At 45.0% G+C, this 17,748-nt stretch overlaps 1 protein-coding gene across 1 annotated transcript in view; it reads right to left on the reverse strand.

Annotated features, from left to right (window-relative positions):
• Nucleotides 1-10,827: 10,827 nt before the first annotated feature.
• LOC132394826 (prostate stem cell antigen-like) overlaps nucleotides 10,828-17,748 on the reverse strand; it is a 30,065-nt gene continuing 23,144 nt past the window's right edge. The window contains exons 2-3 of the mRNA XM_059971229.1: nucleotides 17,156-17,266; nucleotides 10,828-11,018 (exon numbers count right to left, since the gene is read on the reverse strand). Of these exons, the coding sequence (XP_059827212.1) occupies nucleotides 10,828-11,018; nucleotides 17,156-17,266 (302 nt within the window). The remainder of the gene's footprint in view (nucleotides 11,019-17,155; nucleotides 17,267-17,748) is intronic.

Consider the following 17,748-nt stretch of genomic DNA (forward strand, 5'->3'; position numbering starts at 1 on the left):
TAGATAGACAAAGAGAGAAAGAGAGAGTTTTAATGGTTCAATGAGAGAATTCAAGAAGATGGCCAACTTAACTGAAGCCTGCAGGGAAAGCTGGAATTAGATGTTCAAAGTTTCAAAGGTTCATTTTATTATCTAGGTATGTACAGTATGCAGTATACAACTCAGAGATTTGTCTTCACTGGTGGCAGGGTATTCATTAGTCCCACAGCCTGAGGGAAGAAACTGTTATCCAGTCTGGCAGTCCAAGTCTTGATGCTTCTGTACCTCCTTCCTGAACGATGATAACTTCACTGGTCATAGTAGTAGTCATCCACGATTTGTAGGGACTAGACTTCTGTGGGTACACAGATGGCTGAAGAGGCTAATCCACGCTTAAAAAGTTCTTTGGCAGTGTAGACTAAGGGAGAGAGTCATGTTGGTTTGGGGGTCGCTGGATTTGCCTTTGCTGGCCAGCCTAGGGCTACAACAAATATTGTTTCATGGTTCTGCCCAACCCTGCCTTGTGTATTTGTGCCTTTCAAATTTGACTGGACCAAACTAGTTAAATGAGGCAAACCAGATATAGCCTAACAAGATTATCGATTGCTTTTATGGTATGCCTGGCATTTTGTAGAACAAATAGCTACTCATCTGGAAATTGCCTCAGGTTTAGCAAGTCAATATCTGAAGGTCCCAGTGTCCATATCCAATTGCTCTGATTAGATTATCCCAGAGCAAGAATCAGTTCAGAGTCCACGAGTTGGGGGATGGGGGAACAAAGACAACTAGTTTGTCTGCTTACCCTGTCCTTCATTCATCAAACCCACTAAGTGTATGTAGACTGTAGTTTCTTCTGGCCAACATCTCCCTCCTCTTGATGCTAAAGATATTTATCTAAGGATCATTACTCTCATTCAGTTGACTGCCCATAGGACTGCCATTGATCTCCAGTAGGTGTGCAACACAACATTCTACAAATAATATTAACATTTACTCACTCAATTCACCTACTTTATACTGACAAACATCTCTGCTGTTTCATGAATGAATTATCCACTATTTTTTCCATTATTTCAGCCTTCCATTTTCTCAGTTGATATACATTGAAAAATACATTTATCAGCATACATAAAATTAGTATTACAGCAGCATGTGATACTATCCTCACCCATGGATATGTCTGAACATTTGTTTCCCAATTCTAAAACTTACTCCATAAGCCTGGGTCACTCAATATTTCATTTTCTTTACGTGTGTTTTAATAGCTTTGTGTGTATAGTTCATTGACAGATTATCTCCCGTGCCTCTGCCACAGCACCAGTCCTGTCTGCAGTCAAGTGAGGAATTGGTGGCAACTCAGTAACAACTTAGTCCCACAGATATTCATATGTTGATGCACCATCAATAACTCTAGGATACTGGAAGTGAATGATAGGCTTTTATTAACAGTGAAAAAGGGAGCACGATATCTTGGAGACTGAGGGAGGACAGTGCCCCAATCGCCTTTATACAGGGATCTGTGGGAGGAGCCACAGGAGCAGTCAGCAGAGGGGCGTGTCCAGACAGGTATACATAGTTTACCACATTCACCCCTCCTTTGTTTTAAAAGAGAGTCCCCACAGGGCGAAGTTTCTGACAGTATATTTACAGGTTGAGTCTATCAGGCGGCCGAGTCCGTCGCTGCATTCTACGTAGCACCAGTGACGTTGGTTGTGCTGGCCCAGGCCTGACTGGAGGTGCCAGCCCGTTAGGCATCAGTAACCCCTCATGTGTGTGCATGGCGCCCGGTATGGGAGTGTCGGGAGGAGTCGGTGTAGGGCTTGGCATGCGCAGTGTCTCATGGGTAGGTGTCTCGTCGCATATACATTGGTGGGTACGGGGTTCATAGTCACCATGGAGCATTCAGGGTAAGGGTCTCGTTCAGGGTAGGTGTCTCATGGGTATATACATCGGTGGGTACGGGGTTCATAGTCACCGTGGAGTATTCGGGGTAGGGGTCTGGTGCTCTTGCAGGCGCCAGGTCTCAGATGGAGACCACGTTCTCCCGCCCATCAGGTAAGACCACGTAGGCATACTAGGGTTCACATGTAGTAGGTGAACCCTCTCGACCATCAGGAAGTATTTACTGCTCCTCGCATGTTTCCGGAGCAGCACTGGTCCTGGGGACGTCAGCCAAGCCAGTAGGGTGGTCCCAGTGGTCGACTTCCTAGGAAGGGAAGAGTTGCTCATGAGGGGTGGCATTGGTGGGCGTGCATAACAGGGAGCGGATGGAATGGAGTGCCTCGGGGAGAACCTCCTGCCAGTGAGAGACCAGCAGTCCCTTTGACCTAAAGGCTAAGAGCGTGGCCTTCAGTGATTGGTGGGAGGGCCCATCATACTTCCATGATTCTGGAAGTCCAGCCCCAATAGCACAGGGGCACACAGTTGAGGCATGACCAGTAATGTAAAGTCCCGATATTCTGTGCCCTGCACCATCAGTGTCGCTACACAACCCCCCCCGCCGCCCCCCCCGGATGTCTGTGGAATGTGATCCAGAAGCCATGGTGACCGTCTGGCTTACCGGCCGTGTCACGAGTCTGCAGCGTTGCACCGTGTCCAGGCGAATAAAACTCTCAGTGCTGCCTGTGTCAAACAGGCAGCTAGTCCTGCGCTTCTCCACCAGGATGTCCATCATTGACCTTGGGAGATGGTGTGGAACGCTTTGGTCGAAGGTCATGGAGGCCAGAGTTGCATCGCTGTCTTGGTGCCCGGTAAGCATCCGTTGGTTGGAGATGGTGTGAGGTGGCGCCGGCCGAGATGGCCGCCCCCATGCCTCACACGCGGCAAGCAGGCAAGATGGCGGTGACTGAGATGGTGACCTCCATGTTTCGCATGCGGTGGGCAGGCAAAATGGCGACGACCCCATGCTTCGCACGCGGCGCTGCTCGACCCCGCTTGCGGTTTTGACTTACAGGCCTTGGCAAAGTGGCCCTTCTTTCCGCAGCTGGAGCAGGTAGCTTCTCGGGCCAGGCAGCGTTTTCGGGGGTGCTTCTTGAGTCCGCAGAAGTAACACTTAGTTGAATTGTGAGTGGCAGCAGCCGCGGTCAATTCACCGGTGGGTTGCAGGGACTTCACGGACTCGTGACTGGTAGCAGCCGAGGTCGATTCTCCAGCGGGTTGCGGGGTCTGCAGCGTCCACGAGGCCGGCAGGAGATCACGCGCTTGGACAGCGTCAGCATTGTGCAGAGTGGCCTCCAGCGTGTCGGCCAGCTCGATCACTGACTGTAAGGTAAGATTGGCCTGTTCCAGCAGCCGCTGGCGCATGTACACTGACCTGATCCCCATAACGAAGGCGTCTCTAACTAGCAGCTCCGCATGCTGTTCCGCCGTCAGTCCCCTGCAATCGCAGGCCCGCTCGGGTATCTGTAGGGCCCGGACAAACTCAGCGCTCAACTCTTCCGCCCGCTGCTGCCGTGTCGCTAAGCGATGTCTTGTGTAGACGGTGTTCACCGGCTGCAGGTATTGTCTTTTGAGGGTGTCCAGTGAACCCCTGGTAGTTTGGCAGGTCCCTGATCAGGGAGTAGACCTGAGGACTGATCCTGGAGAGGAGAACTCTGTGCAACGTGGCAAGCTCGGTCACATGAATCTCCTCCAGGTATGATTGGAAGCATGCAAGCCAGAGTTCAAAAGTGATGCCAGCTTCCAGAGATTGAGGATCAATATCCAATCTGTCAGGTTGTAAAATTTGCTCCATGTTTTAATTCGCTGTTAATAAAATTGATGCACCATCAATAACTCTAGGAGACTGGAAGTGAACGATAGGCTTTTATTAACAGTGAAAGAGGGACCACGACCATGTCGAGACTGAGGGAGGAGCAGTGCCTCCAATCACCTTTATACAGGGGTCTGTGGGAGGAGCCACAGGAGCAGTCAGCGGAGGGGAGGGTGTGTCCAGACAGGTATACATAGTTTACCACATATGTACCAGCGCATTGCATCTTGATGTTCTCCTTCATTACTGTGTCTCCTGCTGGCTGAGGCAAAGTTCATTCTCCAGCGGCCAGATCTAAAGTCACATTCCCTATGGCAACTGTGACTTTCCAAAGAGCAATGTTTCCATCCCTTCGTATAACTTGTGGCTGTGTTGCTACATAGCATGTCTAACCCACCGATGCATATTGTAAGAAAGACTGATTACTCACAGACAAAATAGACAATGAACAATTTCATAAGCTGTGAAGTCACAATTTGTAAGCTTCTGCTTTGTCATTTTTTTATGGACAAGACCAGTGGTCTCCCCCTTGATGGCATCTTGTTAAATCTATCCCTTTCCCAGTTCTGTTCATAACAATAGAATGTGCTGGTTGGTTACTTAAAAACTATTACATATTCTCATGATATTTACCAACATTGTGAACCCTTTTCAAAGGGCAGGTTGAATTATTTCCATGTTGGGGATTGTGTTGATGCTGGTCCAATATAAAACCTTTCATTACCATCACCACAGGTACCCAGTACCCCATTGGTTGTTGTAAGGCTTCTAATCTGACATAACAGCGCCTTTTCTCCAACCCATTCTTTTAGATACTCATCTGAGACCCAATTTTCTACTTGATGTGTATCAAGTTGTAATAGTACCCGTCACGGCAAGCAACCAACTAGCATATACAGCACAGGTCCCAATAGACAATAGACAATAGGTGCAGAAGTAGACCATTCAGCCCTTCGAGCCTACACCGCCATTCTCAGATCATGGCTGATCATCTACTATCAATACCCGGTTCCTGCCTTGTCCCCATATCCCTTGATACCCCTATCCATAAGATACCTATCTAGCTCCTGGAACATCTGGAACATATTTCCTGCCTCTATCTTGTCCAATCCCTTAATAATCTTATATGTTGCAATCAGATCCCCTCTCAACCTCCTAAATTCCAGCATGTACAAGCCCAGTCTCCCTAACCTCTCTGCGTAAGACAGTCCAGACATCCCAGGAATTAACCTCGTGAATCTACGCTGCACTTCCTCTACAGCCAGGATGTCCTTTCTTAACCCTGGAGACCAAAACTGTACATAATACTCCAGGTGTGGTCTCACCAGGGCCCTGTACAAATGCAAGAGGATTTCCTTGCTCTTGTACTCAATTCCCTTTGTAATAAAGGCCAACATTCCATCAGCCTTCTTCATTGCCTGCTGCACTTGCTCATTCACCTTCAGTGACTGATGAACAAGGACTCCTAGATCTCTTTGTATTTCTCCCGTAGCTAACTCTACACAGTTCAGATAATAATCTGTCTTCCTGTTCTTACTCCCAAAGTGGATAACCTCACACTTATTCACATTAAATGTCATCTGCCAAGTATCTGCCCACTCACTCAGCCTATCCAAGTCACCCTGAATTCTCCTAACATCCTCATCATATGTCACATTGCCACCCAGCTTAGTATCATCAGCAAATTTGCTGATGTTATTCTCAATGCCTTCATCTAAATCGTTGATGTAAATCGTAAACAGCTGTGGTCCCAATACCGAGCCCTGTGGCACCCCACAAGTCAGCACCAGCCATTCCGAGAAACACCCGTTCACCGTTACCCTTTGCTTTCTATCTGCCAACCTCAGTTCTATCTCAGTTTTATGCGTTTCCTTAGACATGAGATCTATGCAGACAATAATCAGATTTGTTGTATCTTGAAGGGGTTTCAGAAATTTTACCGCATCCAGAGTTACCTGGGATGCATCTCAACCAATTTGATTAACTTGCACTCGATCTTGATCATTTTCTGCAGCAGTATCCGTTATTTTCTGGTTTTCCAACTCTGCTACATCCCGGCTGTTGACTGTTGCTACCCCTGATGCAAAACTTGCTCCCACTAATTCCAATAATACTCTTTTCCTTCCATTTTTGACTGGCTTAAACTCACTCCTACTTAGTTGTCTCCCAAGAAGGTGAGTAAATAATCATTTTGTTGTAGGTTAGTGGTCACCAACCCATCGATCACGATCGACTGGTCGATCTTTGAGAGCTTCCCAGTAGATTCTGAAAAAAGAAGAAAAATAAATACGTAAATACTGTTGAGCGATTGTTTCTGGGTTGCGGGCTTTTAGTTCTGTTCTTTCTGTCCAGTGCACTTAGCTCCCCCACACTACACAGTGTACTTCAGCGGTCCCCAACCACCAGGCCGCGAGGAAATGATATGAGTCAGCTGCTCCTTTCCTCAGTCCCTGTCACGGCCACTGTTGAACTTGAATACACGCAAGGTCATCAGTCGCCTAAACGCAGTGACACCCTCGCGCCAGGGATCACTGTTTGGCCTCGGGCGGCCGGTGGGAGCTGCCGTTGTTACTGGCGCGGAGCGCGGACAGATGGGTGCCACCTCTAAACCAGTTTAGCACACCGAATTTTTGTAGGGAACCCGGTGCAAAATATTTTTGGGCTCAGGGTTTCATAAGCAGCAGAGCAGCAACCTCGCTGCCATCCACTGAAACAAACTTTTGTTGGCCGGAAGATCCCATGGGGGGGGTGGCTCTCCTTGTTGCACTCCTCACTCGGTCGGTCGATCTCTCTGGACTGTGACCGGCACAGCCCCGGCACTGACCTTGTTCTCTCACCCCACCCACAACCAGCTGCACCTGGCCAAGGCGTCTGGCGGCGGGCGGTCCGGGAGGTTGTCTGATGAGGCTATGAAGCCCTCAAAACTGCTTCGGTACCCTGAGTCCAAGCACCCTGCGCTTAAAGATGAACCCATTGACCTTTTTCAGTGGAAAAAACGTGAGCAGCACAGGACAGCAGCGAAGTGCTGAGAGCCGAGAAAACTAATTTGCAGAATAGACTGGACATAAGGAACCTGCTTCGCGTATTGCTGTATTCCCGTCGTGTTTAACACACCCCCCCCCCCACCCCCGTCAGCCAGTCCGCAAGAGTATTGTCAATATTAAACCGGTCAGTGGTGCAGATAAAGCGTGGGTACCCCTTGTGCTTATGCATTATTTCTACCTCCGGGTTGCGGGATTTTACTTCCGGTCTTTCTGCCCCGGTGCGCATGCGTGTAACTAATTGATCTGGGGTCGATCTTGCCTTTCATTAAGGCCGAGGTAGGGGATCTTGGGCTAAAAAAGGTTGGTGACCATTACGTTTGGCCAAATGACCTTATCCTGCTCCTATGTCTTATAGTCTAAAGTATCTGCGATGCATCTCAAGCTCACCCATGTGGATGCAATGGAATTCTTAGGCAATGGTTTTGTTTACTTTATATTGACGTGGATCTGTGATGACAGGTAGGGGAGATAGAGAAGATTCTAGGATGGTTCACTGCAGTGATGTGCCCAGTGCTGGAACTGCCCATATAGTGTACCACAACTTCTGATAACACAACCAAATCAGATATCTAGCCATACAGAGGCACCATCAGGCCATTCAGTCCATCCAGTCTCTCCGCGTTCAATCATGGCTGATGACTTTCCTGGCACTTATCCCTCCAGGCAGGACAAGTGCTACACCTGCTTCTATATCTTCTCCCTCACCACCATCCAGAGACAGACAGTCCTTTGAGGTGAAGCAACATGCTACCTGCGAATCTGTTGGGGACATTAAAAGTTTCCAATTCTCCTAGTGCAGCCTCCTCTGCTTTGGTGAAACCTGAGACAGATTGCAAAATTAGGGGACTATTTTGTCAGCCAGAAGAGACAGGTTCTCCCAGTGGCTACCCTTTTCAATTTGACTTCCCATTAACATTATGACATGTTTGTCCATGACCTCGTCCTGTGCCATGATGGAGCCAAACTCAGGTTGGAGGAGCAACACCTCATATTCCTCTCTAACTTCAAATAATTTCCCCTCCCCAACACCCCTTCCCTTCCCCCTCCCCAACTTCTTATTCTTGCTTCTGCTCCCTTCATTTCCAGTCCTGCTGAAGGATCTCGGCCCAAAACATTGACTGATTATTCCCCTTCATAATTACTACCTAACTTGCTGAGCTCCTCCAGCATTTTCTGTCTGTTGTAGATTTCCAGCACCTACAGAATCTCTTGTATTTATGGCTGTTTTTTTCTTTTTTTGGCTTTCAACCCCATCCACCCACTTCTTCTCAGTATATATTAACTCCCTTCCCAGTGTGTCAGCAAAACGTTAAAGAATGTACCCGCTTTGAAGAAATGGAAGAAACACTTTTCTTTTGGAACCATGAGTTTATTAAGCAACAAATAACACAAAAATGCTACAGACTGCAAATTGTATCCTGGTACATAAAAATTGCAAATATCAAGCTTACTGTGTATTAGTGTTCCCATTGTCAGACCAAAATGGCTTGCATTTACCCAGTTCTGCATTTCATTCCCATTGTGACCTGCTTGCCTATGGCCTAGACAAGCTTAAGGAGCAGCATCTCTTCATTTCCTTAGGCCTTGCTGACACAACATAATTTCAGCAATTTAACTTCCAAGCTGCTACTCCTTTGGACTTGGGGTGTGAGCACTGATATTATTTCCCCTTTTACCATTTACATCATTTCTGGTCCTTTGTTTCTCCATTTGCCCCATTACATGTCACCCCCTCGGGCCTTGCACCATCATTTTTATTTTTTATCAGTCAGTCCATCTCTCTCTCTGCAGCATTCCAGACCTTCCATTTTGTTCATTCCCAATTCTGGCTCCCCTCTTACCCCTTCTTGCATATCCATCACCTCCTTCTGTACCTCTCCATTCCCTTCTCCCATTGTCCACTCTCCTCTCCAATCAGACTCCTTCTTCAGTCAAGTCAAGTTTATTGTCATTTCGGCTGTAAACTGCTGGTACAGTACACAGTAAAAATGAAGCAACGTTCCTCCAGGACCCTGGTGCTACATGAAAAATCACAAAACTACATTAGACTATGTGAGACAGCTCAAGGCTACACTAGACTACGTAAAACAACATGAAAACTGCACTGAACTACAGACATGCACAGGACTACATAAAGTGAACAGACAGTGCAGGGCAGTACAATAATTAATAAACAAGACAATAAGCACAGTAGAGGACCAACTACAGTATAATAATAAATGATGTAGATGTCAGGCTAGACTCTGAGTATTGAGGAGTCTGATGGCTTGGAGGAAGAAACTGTTGCACAGTCTGGTTGTGAAAGCCCAAATGCTTCGGTAACTTTTGCCGCACGGCAGGAGGGAGATGAGTTTGGTTGAGGGGTGCGTTGAGTCTTTCACAATACTGTTAGCTTTGCGGGTGCAGTGTTTGGTGTAAATGTCTGTAATAGTGGGAAGAGAGACCCTGATGATCTTCTCAGCTGACCTCACTATCCGCTGCGGGGTCTTGCGATCCAAATGATGCAATTCCCGAACCAGGCAGTGATGCAGCTGCTCAGGATGCTCTCAATACAACCCCTGTAGAATGTGATGAGGATGGGGGGTGGGAGATGGACTTTTCTCAGCCTTTGCAGAAAGTAGAGACACTGCTGGGCTTTCTTTGCTATGAAGCTGATGTTAAACAACCAGGTGAGATTCTCCAACAGGTGAACACCAAGAAATTTGGTGTTCTTAATGATCTCAACAGAGGAGCTGTCAATGTTCAGCGGAGTGTGGTCACTCTGTGCTCTCCTGAAGTCAACAACCATCTCTTTCGTTCACATTCAGAGACAGGTTGTTGGCTCTGCACTAGTCTGTTAGCCGCTGCACCTCTTCTCTGTATGCTGACTCGTCGTTCTTGCTGAAGAGACCCACCACTGTCGTGTCATCGGCGAACTAGATGATGTGATTTGAGCTGTGTGTTGTATCACAGTTGTGGGTCAGCAGAGTGAACAGTGGTGGACTGAGCACACAGCCCTGGGGAGCCCCCCATGCCCAGTGTGATGGTGTTGGAGATGCTGCTCCCGATCCGGACTGACTGAGGTCTCCCAGTCAGAAAGTCTAGGATCCAGTTGCAGAGGGAGACGTTCAGTCCTTCGCCTCTAACACCTATCACCTCCCATTTCTTATTTCATACCCCTCCCCCATCCACCCACTTCCCCCCTCACCTGGTTTCACCTGTCATCTCCCTGCTTGTCCTTCATCCCCACCTTCTTATTCTGGCTTCTTCCCTCAATGTATAGGCAGACACAAAGTGCTGGAGGAACTCAGCAAGTCAGGCAGCATCTTATGATGAAGCAGTCCTGATGAAGGGTTTCAGCCTGAAACGTCAACTGTTTATTCCTCTCCATAGATGCTGCCAGTCCTGCTGAGTTTCTCCAGCACTTTGTGTTTGTGTGTGTTGCTGTGGATTTCCAGCATCTGCAGAATCTCTTGTATGCGTTCATTCCTTTTCTCTGTCACTCAAGGGAAAGCTGTGTTAAAGAAATCAGGATGCCCATTCACCATTAGTGCTTCTGAGACCATGGCTACAGAAAATGGGAGACAAACTCATCTATCAATGTCACCAGCAATAATATCCAAACCATAACCCTCTCTGAACCTCATGGGTCTCACATTTAAAATACAATCGTACGTACTAAATCTGTGAATGCATAGCCATTTACAAAACTTACTTGAAATCATTTTTTTTAATTGAAAGATCAAAGATTTATAGAAATAATAGCACTAGCCACTTTGTGATTATGAATTAATTATTTGTTCATTAACATTCTGACATGTTTGTCCTTGTCTTCTGCCATGATGAGGCCAAACTCAGGTTGGAGGAGCAACACATTATATTCATGTCAGAGTGTTAATGAACAAACTATGGTCATGAACAACTGAACAGGTTCCTGGCCTTGACTAAGTACTGATTTCTTCATTAAAGCAATTTTACACATATTAGATTGCATAGCTCATCTTTGAGAAATCCCATTGTTAGATTCATTATCCCTGATCCCCAAGCACAATTAGTAGCATTCTGGTAATTGCTTCAGAGAAACCAAAGTGCAACCACAATGAGGCACAACGGAAGAGATAACTTAATGTAATCACTTCCATTGCAGAGATCAGTATCACAACAGCTAGTCTTGAGAGAGACTGTTTGTCCCAAAAAAGATTGCTCAGAGTTTTGGCCACACACCTCAGGAGTGGAACATCCAGCCCTGTAAACCGATGCAATACCTGTAAAAAAAAAGTGTAAGAATGAAGAGTACACAGTTAAATCATCACTGATAGTTTGTACATTGCCTCTTCTGGCTCTCCTAATTTCATTCTTAAGCTCCTTCCTGCTAGCCTTATAATCTTCTAGATATCTATCATTACCAAGTTTTTTGAACCTTTCGTAAGCTTTTCTTCTTGACTCGATATTCAACAGCCTTTGTACACCACAGTTCCTGTACCCTACCATCCTTTCCCTGTCTCATTGGAACATACCTATGCAGAGTGCCATACAAATATCCCCTAAACATTTGCCACATTTCTGCCATATATTTCCCTGAGAACATCTGTTCCCAATTTATACTTCCAAGTTCCTGCCTGATAGCTTCATAATTCCCCTTACTCCAATTAAACACTTTCCTAACTTGTCTGTTCCTATCCCTCTTCAACACTATGGTAAAGCAGATAGAATTGTGATCACTATCTCCAAAATCCTCTCCCAGTGAGAGGGCTGACACCTGACAAGGTTCATTTCCCAATACCAGATCAAGTACAGCCACTCCTCTAGTAGACTTATCAACATATTATATCAAGAACCCTTCCTGAGCACACCTACAAACTCCACTCCATCTAAACCCCTTGCTCTCGGGAGATACCAATTAACAACTGGGAAATTAAAATCTCCCATCCCGACAACCGTGTTTTTATTATACCTTTCCAGAATCTGTCTTCCTATCTGCTCCTAGATGTCCCTGTTACTATTGGGTGGTCTATAAAAAACACCAAGTAAAGTTATTGACCCCTTCCTGTTTCTGACTTCCACCCACAGAGACTCAGTAGACAATCCCTCCATGATTTCCTCCTGTTCTACAGCTGTGACACTATATCTAATTAGCAGTGCCAGGACCCCACCTCTTTTGCCTCCCTCCCTGTCTTTTCTGAAACATATAAAGTCTAGCACTCTGAGTAACCATCCAAATCTCTGTAATGGCCACAACATCATAGCTCCAAGTACTGATCCACACTCTAATTAAAGCCTCATCTGCTTTGTTCATGATGCTTCTTGCATTAAAATAGACACATCTCAAATGATCAGATTGAGCGCATCCCTTCTCTGTCATCTGCCTATCCTCCCTCTTGCACTGTCTCCAAACTTTTTCTATTTGAGAGCCAACAGCACCTTCCTCCGTCTCTTCAGATCAGTTCTCAACCTCCAGCAATTCTAGTTTAAACTCTCCCCAATAGCCTAGCAAACCACCCCACCAGGATATTGGTACACCTTGGATTCAAGTACAACCCATCCTTTTTGTGCACATCAAGCCTGCCCCAAAAGAGATCCCGATGAACCAGAAATCTGAATCCCTGTCCCCTGCTCCAATCCCTCAGCCATGTACTTATTCTCCACCTCACTCTATTCCTATACTCACTGTCACATGGCACAGGAAGTAATCCCGAGATTAGATTTAGATGATGAAATAGATGGCTTTGTTGCCCAGTTTGCAGATGATATGAAGATTGGTGAAGGGGCAGGTAGTGTTGAGGAAACAGCTAGGATGCAGAAGGACTTAGACAGATTAGGAGAATAGGCAAGAAAGTGTCAAATGAAATACAAACGTTTGTACAATGTTGGAAAATGCATGGTCATGTACTTTGGTAGTAGAAATAAGTGCGTGGATTATTTTCTAAACAGGGAGAAAATACAAAAATCTGAGAAGCAAAGGGACTTGGGAGTCCTTGTTCAGAATACCCTAAAGGTTAACTTGCAGATTGAGCGTGTGGTGAGCAAGGCAAATGCAACGTTAGCATTCATTTCAGAGGTCAAGAATACAAGAGCAGGGAAGTGATGCTGAGGCTTTAGAAGGCGCTGGTGAGGACTCACCTTGAGTATTGGGAACAGTTTTGGGCTCTTCATCTACGAAAAGATCTGCTGGCATTGGAGACAGTCCGGAGGAGGTTCACGGATGATTCCAGGAATGAGAGGTTTACGAGGAATGTTTGTTGGCTCTGGGTCTGTACTCAATGGAATTTAGAAGAATGACGGGGGAATCTCATTGAAACCTTTTGAATGTTGAAAGAGTAGATGTGGAAAGGATTTTCCCATGGTGGGAGAGTCTAGGACAAGAGGGCACAGCCTCAGGATAGAGGAGGTGTCCATTCAAAACAGAGATGCAGAAAAGGTTTCTTTCGCAAGAGGGTGGTGAACTTGTGGAATTTCTTGTCACATGCAGCTGTGGATGCCATGGTGTTGGGTGTATTTAAGACAAAAGTTGATTAGTTCTTGATTGGACATGGCATCAGAGGTTACAGGGAGAAGGCCAGGAACTAGGGTTGAAGAGGAGTAAAAGAAGGATCACCCATGGCTTGATGGGCCAAATGGCCTATTCCGCTCCTATGTCATTTTGTCTTCTTTCCTAGTGGACTAGAATATAAGAGCAAGGATGTGATGCTGAAGCTTTATAAGGCATTGGTCAGACTACTCTTTGGAGTATTTTGAGCATTGTTGAGCTCCTGATCTAAGTGAGGATGTGCTGGCATTGGAGAGGGTCCAGAAGAGGTTCACAAGAATTACTCTGGAATGAAAGGGTTAACATACAAGGAGCATTTGATGGCTCAGGGCCTGTACTCAAGATTCAGAGATTCAAAACACATTTATTGTCAAAGAATGTATAAATTATACACCTTGAAATTTGTAATTTGTCTGCTTACCAGCAGTTACAAAGTAAAAACCTGAATAACCTACTTTAAAAAAAAGACCAAAAACCACTGTGCAGAGAAGGAGAGAAAAAATGCACAAATCATGTAATCAATACTCAGTGGTATTTAGAAGAATGGGGTGGGGAGGAATCTCATTGAAACCTATTGAATATTGAAAGGCCTAATTAGAGTGGATGTAAAGAGGATGTTTTGTATGGTGAGTGAGTCTAGAGCCAGAGGGTATGGCCTCGGAATTGAGGGACATCCATTTAGAATAGAGATGAGAAGAAATTTTGTTAGGAAGAGGGTGGTGAATTTGTAGAATTCATTGGCATGGACAGCTGTGGAGGCCAAGTCTCTAAGTATATTTAAAGTGGAGGTTGATATGTTCTTGGTTAGTCAGAGCATCAAAGGTTACAAGGAGAAGGCAGGAGAATGGGGTTGAGAGGAAAAATAAATCAGCCATGATGGAGGAGACTCGATGGACCATGTAGTCTAATTATGCTCCTATGTCTTATTGTCGAATGGTCTTGCAGGGAATGAGCTACCAGAGGAAGTAATTAAGCAGGTATGTTAACAATGTTTAAAATGTACTTGGACAGGTACATGGATAAAATCCAAATTCTATGCTTTAAGGAATAAAGTCTTAGCCTGCCCAACCTCTCTTTATAACTCAAACTCTTAAGTCCTGACAAAGTACTTGCAAATCATTTCTACAATTTTTATCACTTAATAACATTGTTCCTTTAGTAGGGCGACAACCAAAACTGAATGCAATACTCACCTGTACAAACCTACCTTGACCTCCTAACTTTTATCCTCAGTGCCCTGACTAATGAAGGCCAGCATGACAAAATCCTTTTCACCACCCTGCCTATCTGTGATTTGACATTCAGTGAACTGTATACTTGTACTCTGAGGGCCAGCCGTTCTACAACACTCCCCAGGGCTCTGCTGTTCACTGTGAAGGTCCTACCTGGGTTTAGCTTTCTAAAGTGGAACCTGTCCAAAATAAACTCCATTTGCCATTTCATGGCCTACTTTCTCAGCTGATCAACTTCCCCCTGTAATTTTGTTGATCCTACATAAAATCACTTTAACAAGATCATAAGGCATAGAATAGGAGCAGAAGTAGGCCACTTGGCCCAAGTTCTCTGATATTCAATCATGGCTGATTGATTTTCCCTTTCAACCCTGTTCTCATGTCTCCTCCACAAAACCTTCGATGCCTTTACTGCTGATCAGGACTCTTATCAACCTCCACTTTAAATATACACAAAGATTTAGCCTCCACAGCTATTGGTGGTAATGAACTCAGCACATTAACTACCCTCTGGCTAAAGAAATTTCTCATCTATTTTCTAAAGGGATATCCTAATTTGAGGCCATGTCATCTGGTCCAAGACTCTCCCGCTGCTGGAAACTTCGTCTGTATGTTCACTCTTTCTAGGCTTTTTGATATCCTGTGGGTTTCATTGAGATCCCCCCCCCCCCCCCGCAACCTCCCATTCTTCAAAACTCCAGCAAGTACAGGCCCAGAGCATTCAAACACTCCTCAGATGTTAACACTTTCATTCCTGGGATCATTCTCATGAACCTCCTCTGGACCTTCTCCGGTGCCAGCAGATCCTTTCTTATGTATTGCCGTGGTTAAGATTTCTACTACTAAATGATGTGGGGTATTTCATGGAAACAAAGAAATCCTACAGCACAATACAGGCCATACGGCCCACAATGCTGTGTTGAACATGTACTTACTTTAGAAATTACCTCGGATTACCCATTGCCTTCTATTTTTCTAAGCTCTATGTACCTTTCCAGAAGTGTCTTAAAAGACCCTATTGTATCCACCTTCGCCAGCAGCCTATTCCACACACTCACCACTCTGCATAAAAAACTTACACCTGACCTCCTCTGTACCTACTTCCAAGCACCTTAAAACTATGTCCTCTCATATCAGCCATTTCAGCACGACCTTAAAACTCGCCTCATCGATGGGAGGGATAATATGGATGTGGTTAATCGGAGAAACCTGACCTGGAAAACCAAATAGCTCCTATTAAAGTATTTATAGACTTTTACTAGGTGCACTTAACCTTGAGTGCTGACTGTGCCCTATAATGTATCTAACGACAGCTCTTTTCATCCCTAGCACTGCAATCCTGAACGTGCAATTGCTGCACCCAGGAATTGCTGCACTTTTTTTTCCTGTGTTTACAGACCTTGAAATCAATTAGTTGATGAAATCATGGAATCATGCATGTTGATGGCACTAGATAGAATAACATATCGCCATGAACTATATCAGCCAAAGGGCCAGTTTCTGTATTGTAGTACTGTATAAATATATGAATCCATGAAATGAAATTTTGAGCAACATGCATAACTTGCTGGAGAAACTCAGCAGGTCAGGCAGCATCTATGGAGAGGAAGAAACAGTTGATGTTTTGAACTGAGAACCTGAAATGTCCTGTTTCTATTGTTACGTACCCGTGGGTATCTGGTACTTGTCACGTGACAGTGGTGTTGAAGATATGCTGGACCTAAGGTAGTGGTCTTGTGATGGTGGAGTGACGTCATTTTCCCGCCAGTAGAGGTCATGTGACAGGTTTTTTTTCAGGGAATAAAAAGAGGACCCCTCCCTGTGAGGAGGGGCAGTTCGTGGCTGGATTTGCCATTTTGATTCCATGCCACTGTGTGGTCCAATATTATGATGCAGTTTGGTTGAAAGGTGGAGTTTTATTTAATGCCTAAAGTTTAAAAGGTCATTGCCGGCAGTTTCTTTATAATACTGCCAGTTAAAAATCGGTGGAGAGTAAAGATCGGAGTTCAGGAGTTAAAGGATCAAGGAAAGTCAATTTCGACAGTGAAACAGGTTCGACCTTGTTTGATCCTCATTTGGAAGGAATTCGTTGGCCGTCCCCGTGGTAACCCCTGCAAATAATAGCAGAAAGGGTTGGGTACAGTTTTGTCAAGGAAAGGTCAGTGCCTTTAAGCCATTTCACATTCATCTTCGTAAATTCTCCGGGAAAAGTATAGTTCGACTGGGAACCGCAACAAAACAACGTGAAAGAGAATTTAAATCATCTAAAAAGTCTCTCCTTTAATGGACTGTAAGCATTTTGAACTTTTGCAGTACTACTTTGAAGAACTTTTTTTGCAACATTGCTTTAAGAACTGTTTAAGCTGCCGCACAGCAGCTGATTTCTGGTTGCGTTAGTTGTTTGCTTACTTTTGGGGGTTTGTTTTTCAGTGTTTAATAAATGTTTATTTGTTATAAAAAAAACCCCACCTCACTTATATATTTATTGTTGCTGAATCCATAACATTACAATAACATAAGCCAATGAATTCCTAAATGTGTCTTCTCTCCAATGTTGCTGCTGAATTAAGCACTTCCTGTCTGGAAAATCTTTCACGAGAACAACATGACCCAAACTGTGTAACGCAAATTGGTTCTCACTTACCGGCTTTCCCAACCTGAAGGAAGCATTTCTCATTAGCTTGGGTGCAATTAACCTTATCAGATATACACTTGTTCAATGAGATTGCACATCTGAAACACTCCAGACAGGTACCTGTATGTAGAAAAGAGAGGAGACAAGGTTGAGTAGGAAATGCTTGTATTTCCCTAGTTTTGGTAATGTTGTTAAAAGTAAGCCGTGATTTATATCAGTATTCAAAAAAGATGAATTAATGCAGAGCAGTGATAATAATCTCAAGAACAAGAAAGTAAAGCAACCCTTGACAGTGTTGATTAACAGAGAGATCTTGGGGTTCAAGTTCATAGCTCCCCGAAAGTGGCTACACATGTTTAGGGGGTGGTTAAGAAGGCACGTTGCATGCTTGCCTTCATTAGTTGAGGTATTGACTTCAAAAGTCAAGAAATTTTGTTGCAGCTTAAAGAACTCTGGTTAGGCTGCATCTGGAGTATTGCATACAGTTCTGGTTGCCCCATCAGGAAGGATGTCGAGGCTTTGAAGTGGGCGCAGAAGAGTTTTTCCAGGAGGGTATGCGTACTAACGAGAGGTTGGACAAACTTGAGTTGTTTTCACTGAGG

This window comes from Hypanus sabinus, chromosome 5 (assembly GCF_030144855.1).
Source record: "Hypanus sabinus isolate sHypSab1 chromosome 5, sHypSab1.hap1, whole genome shotgun sequence".
NCBI lineage: Eukaryota > Metazoa > Chordata > Chondrichthyes > Myliobatiformes > Dasyatidae > Hypanus > Hypanus sabinus.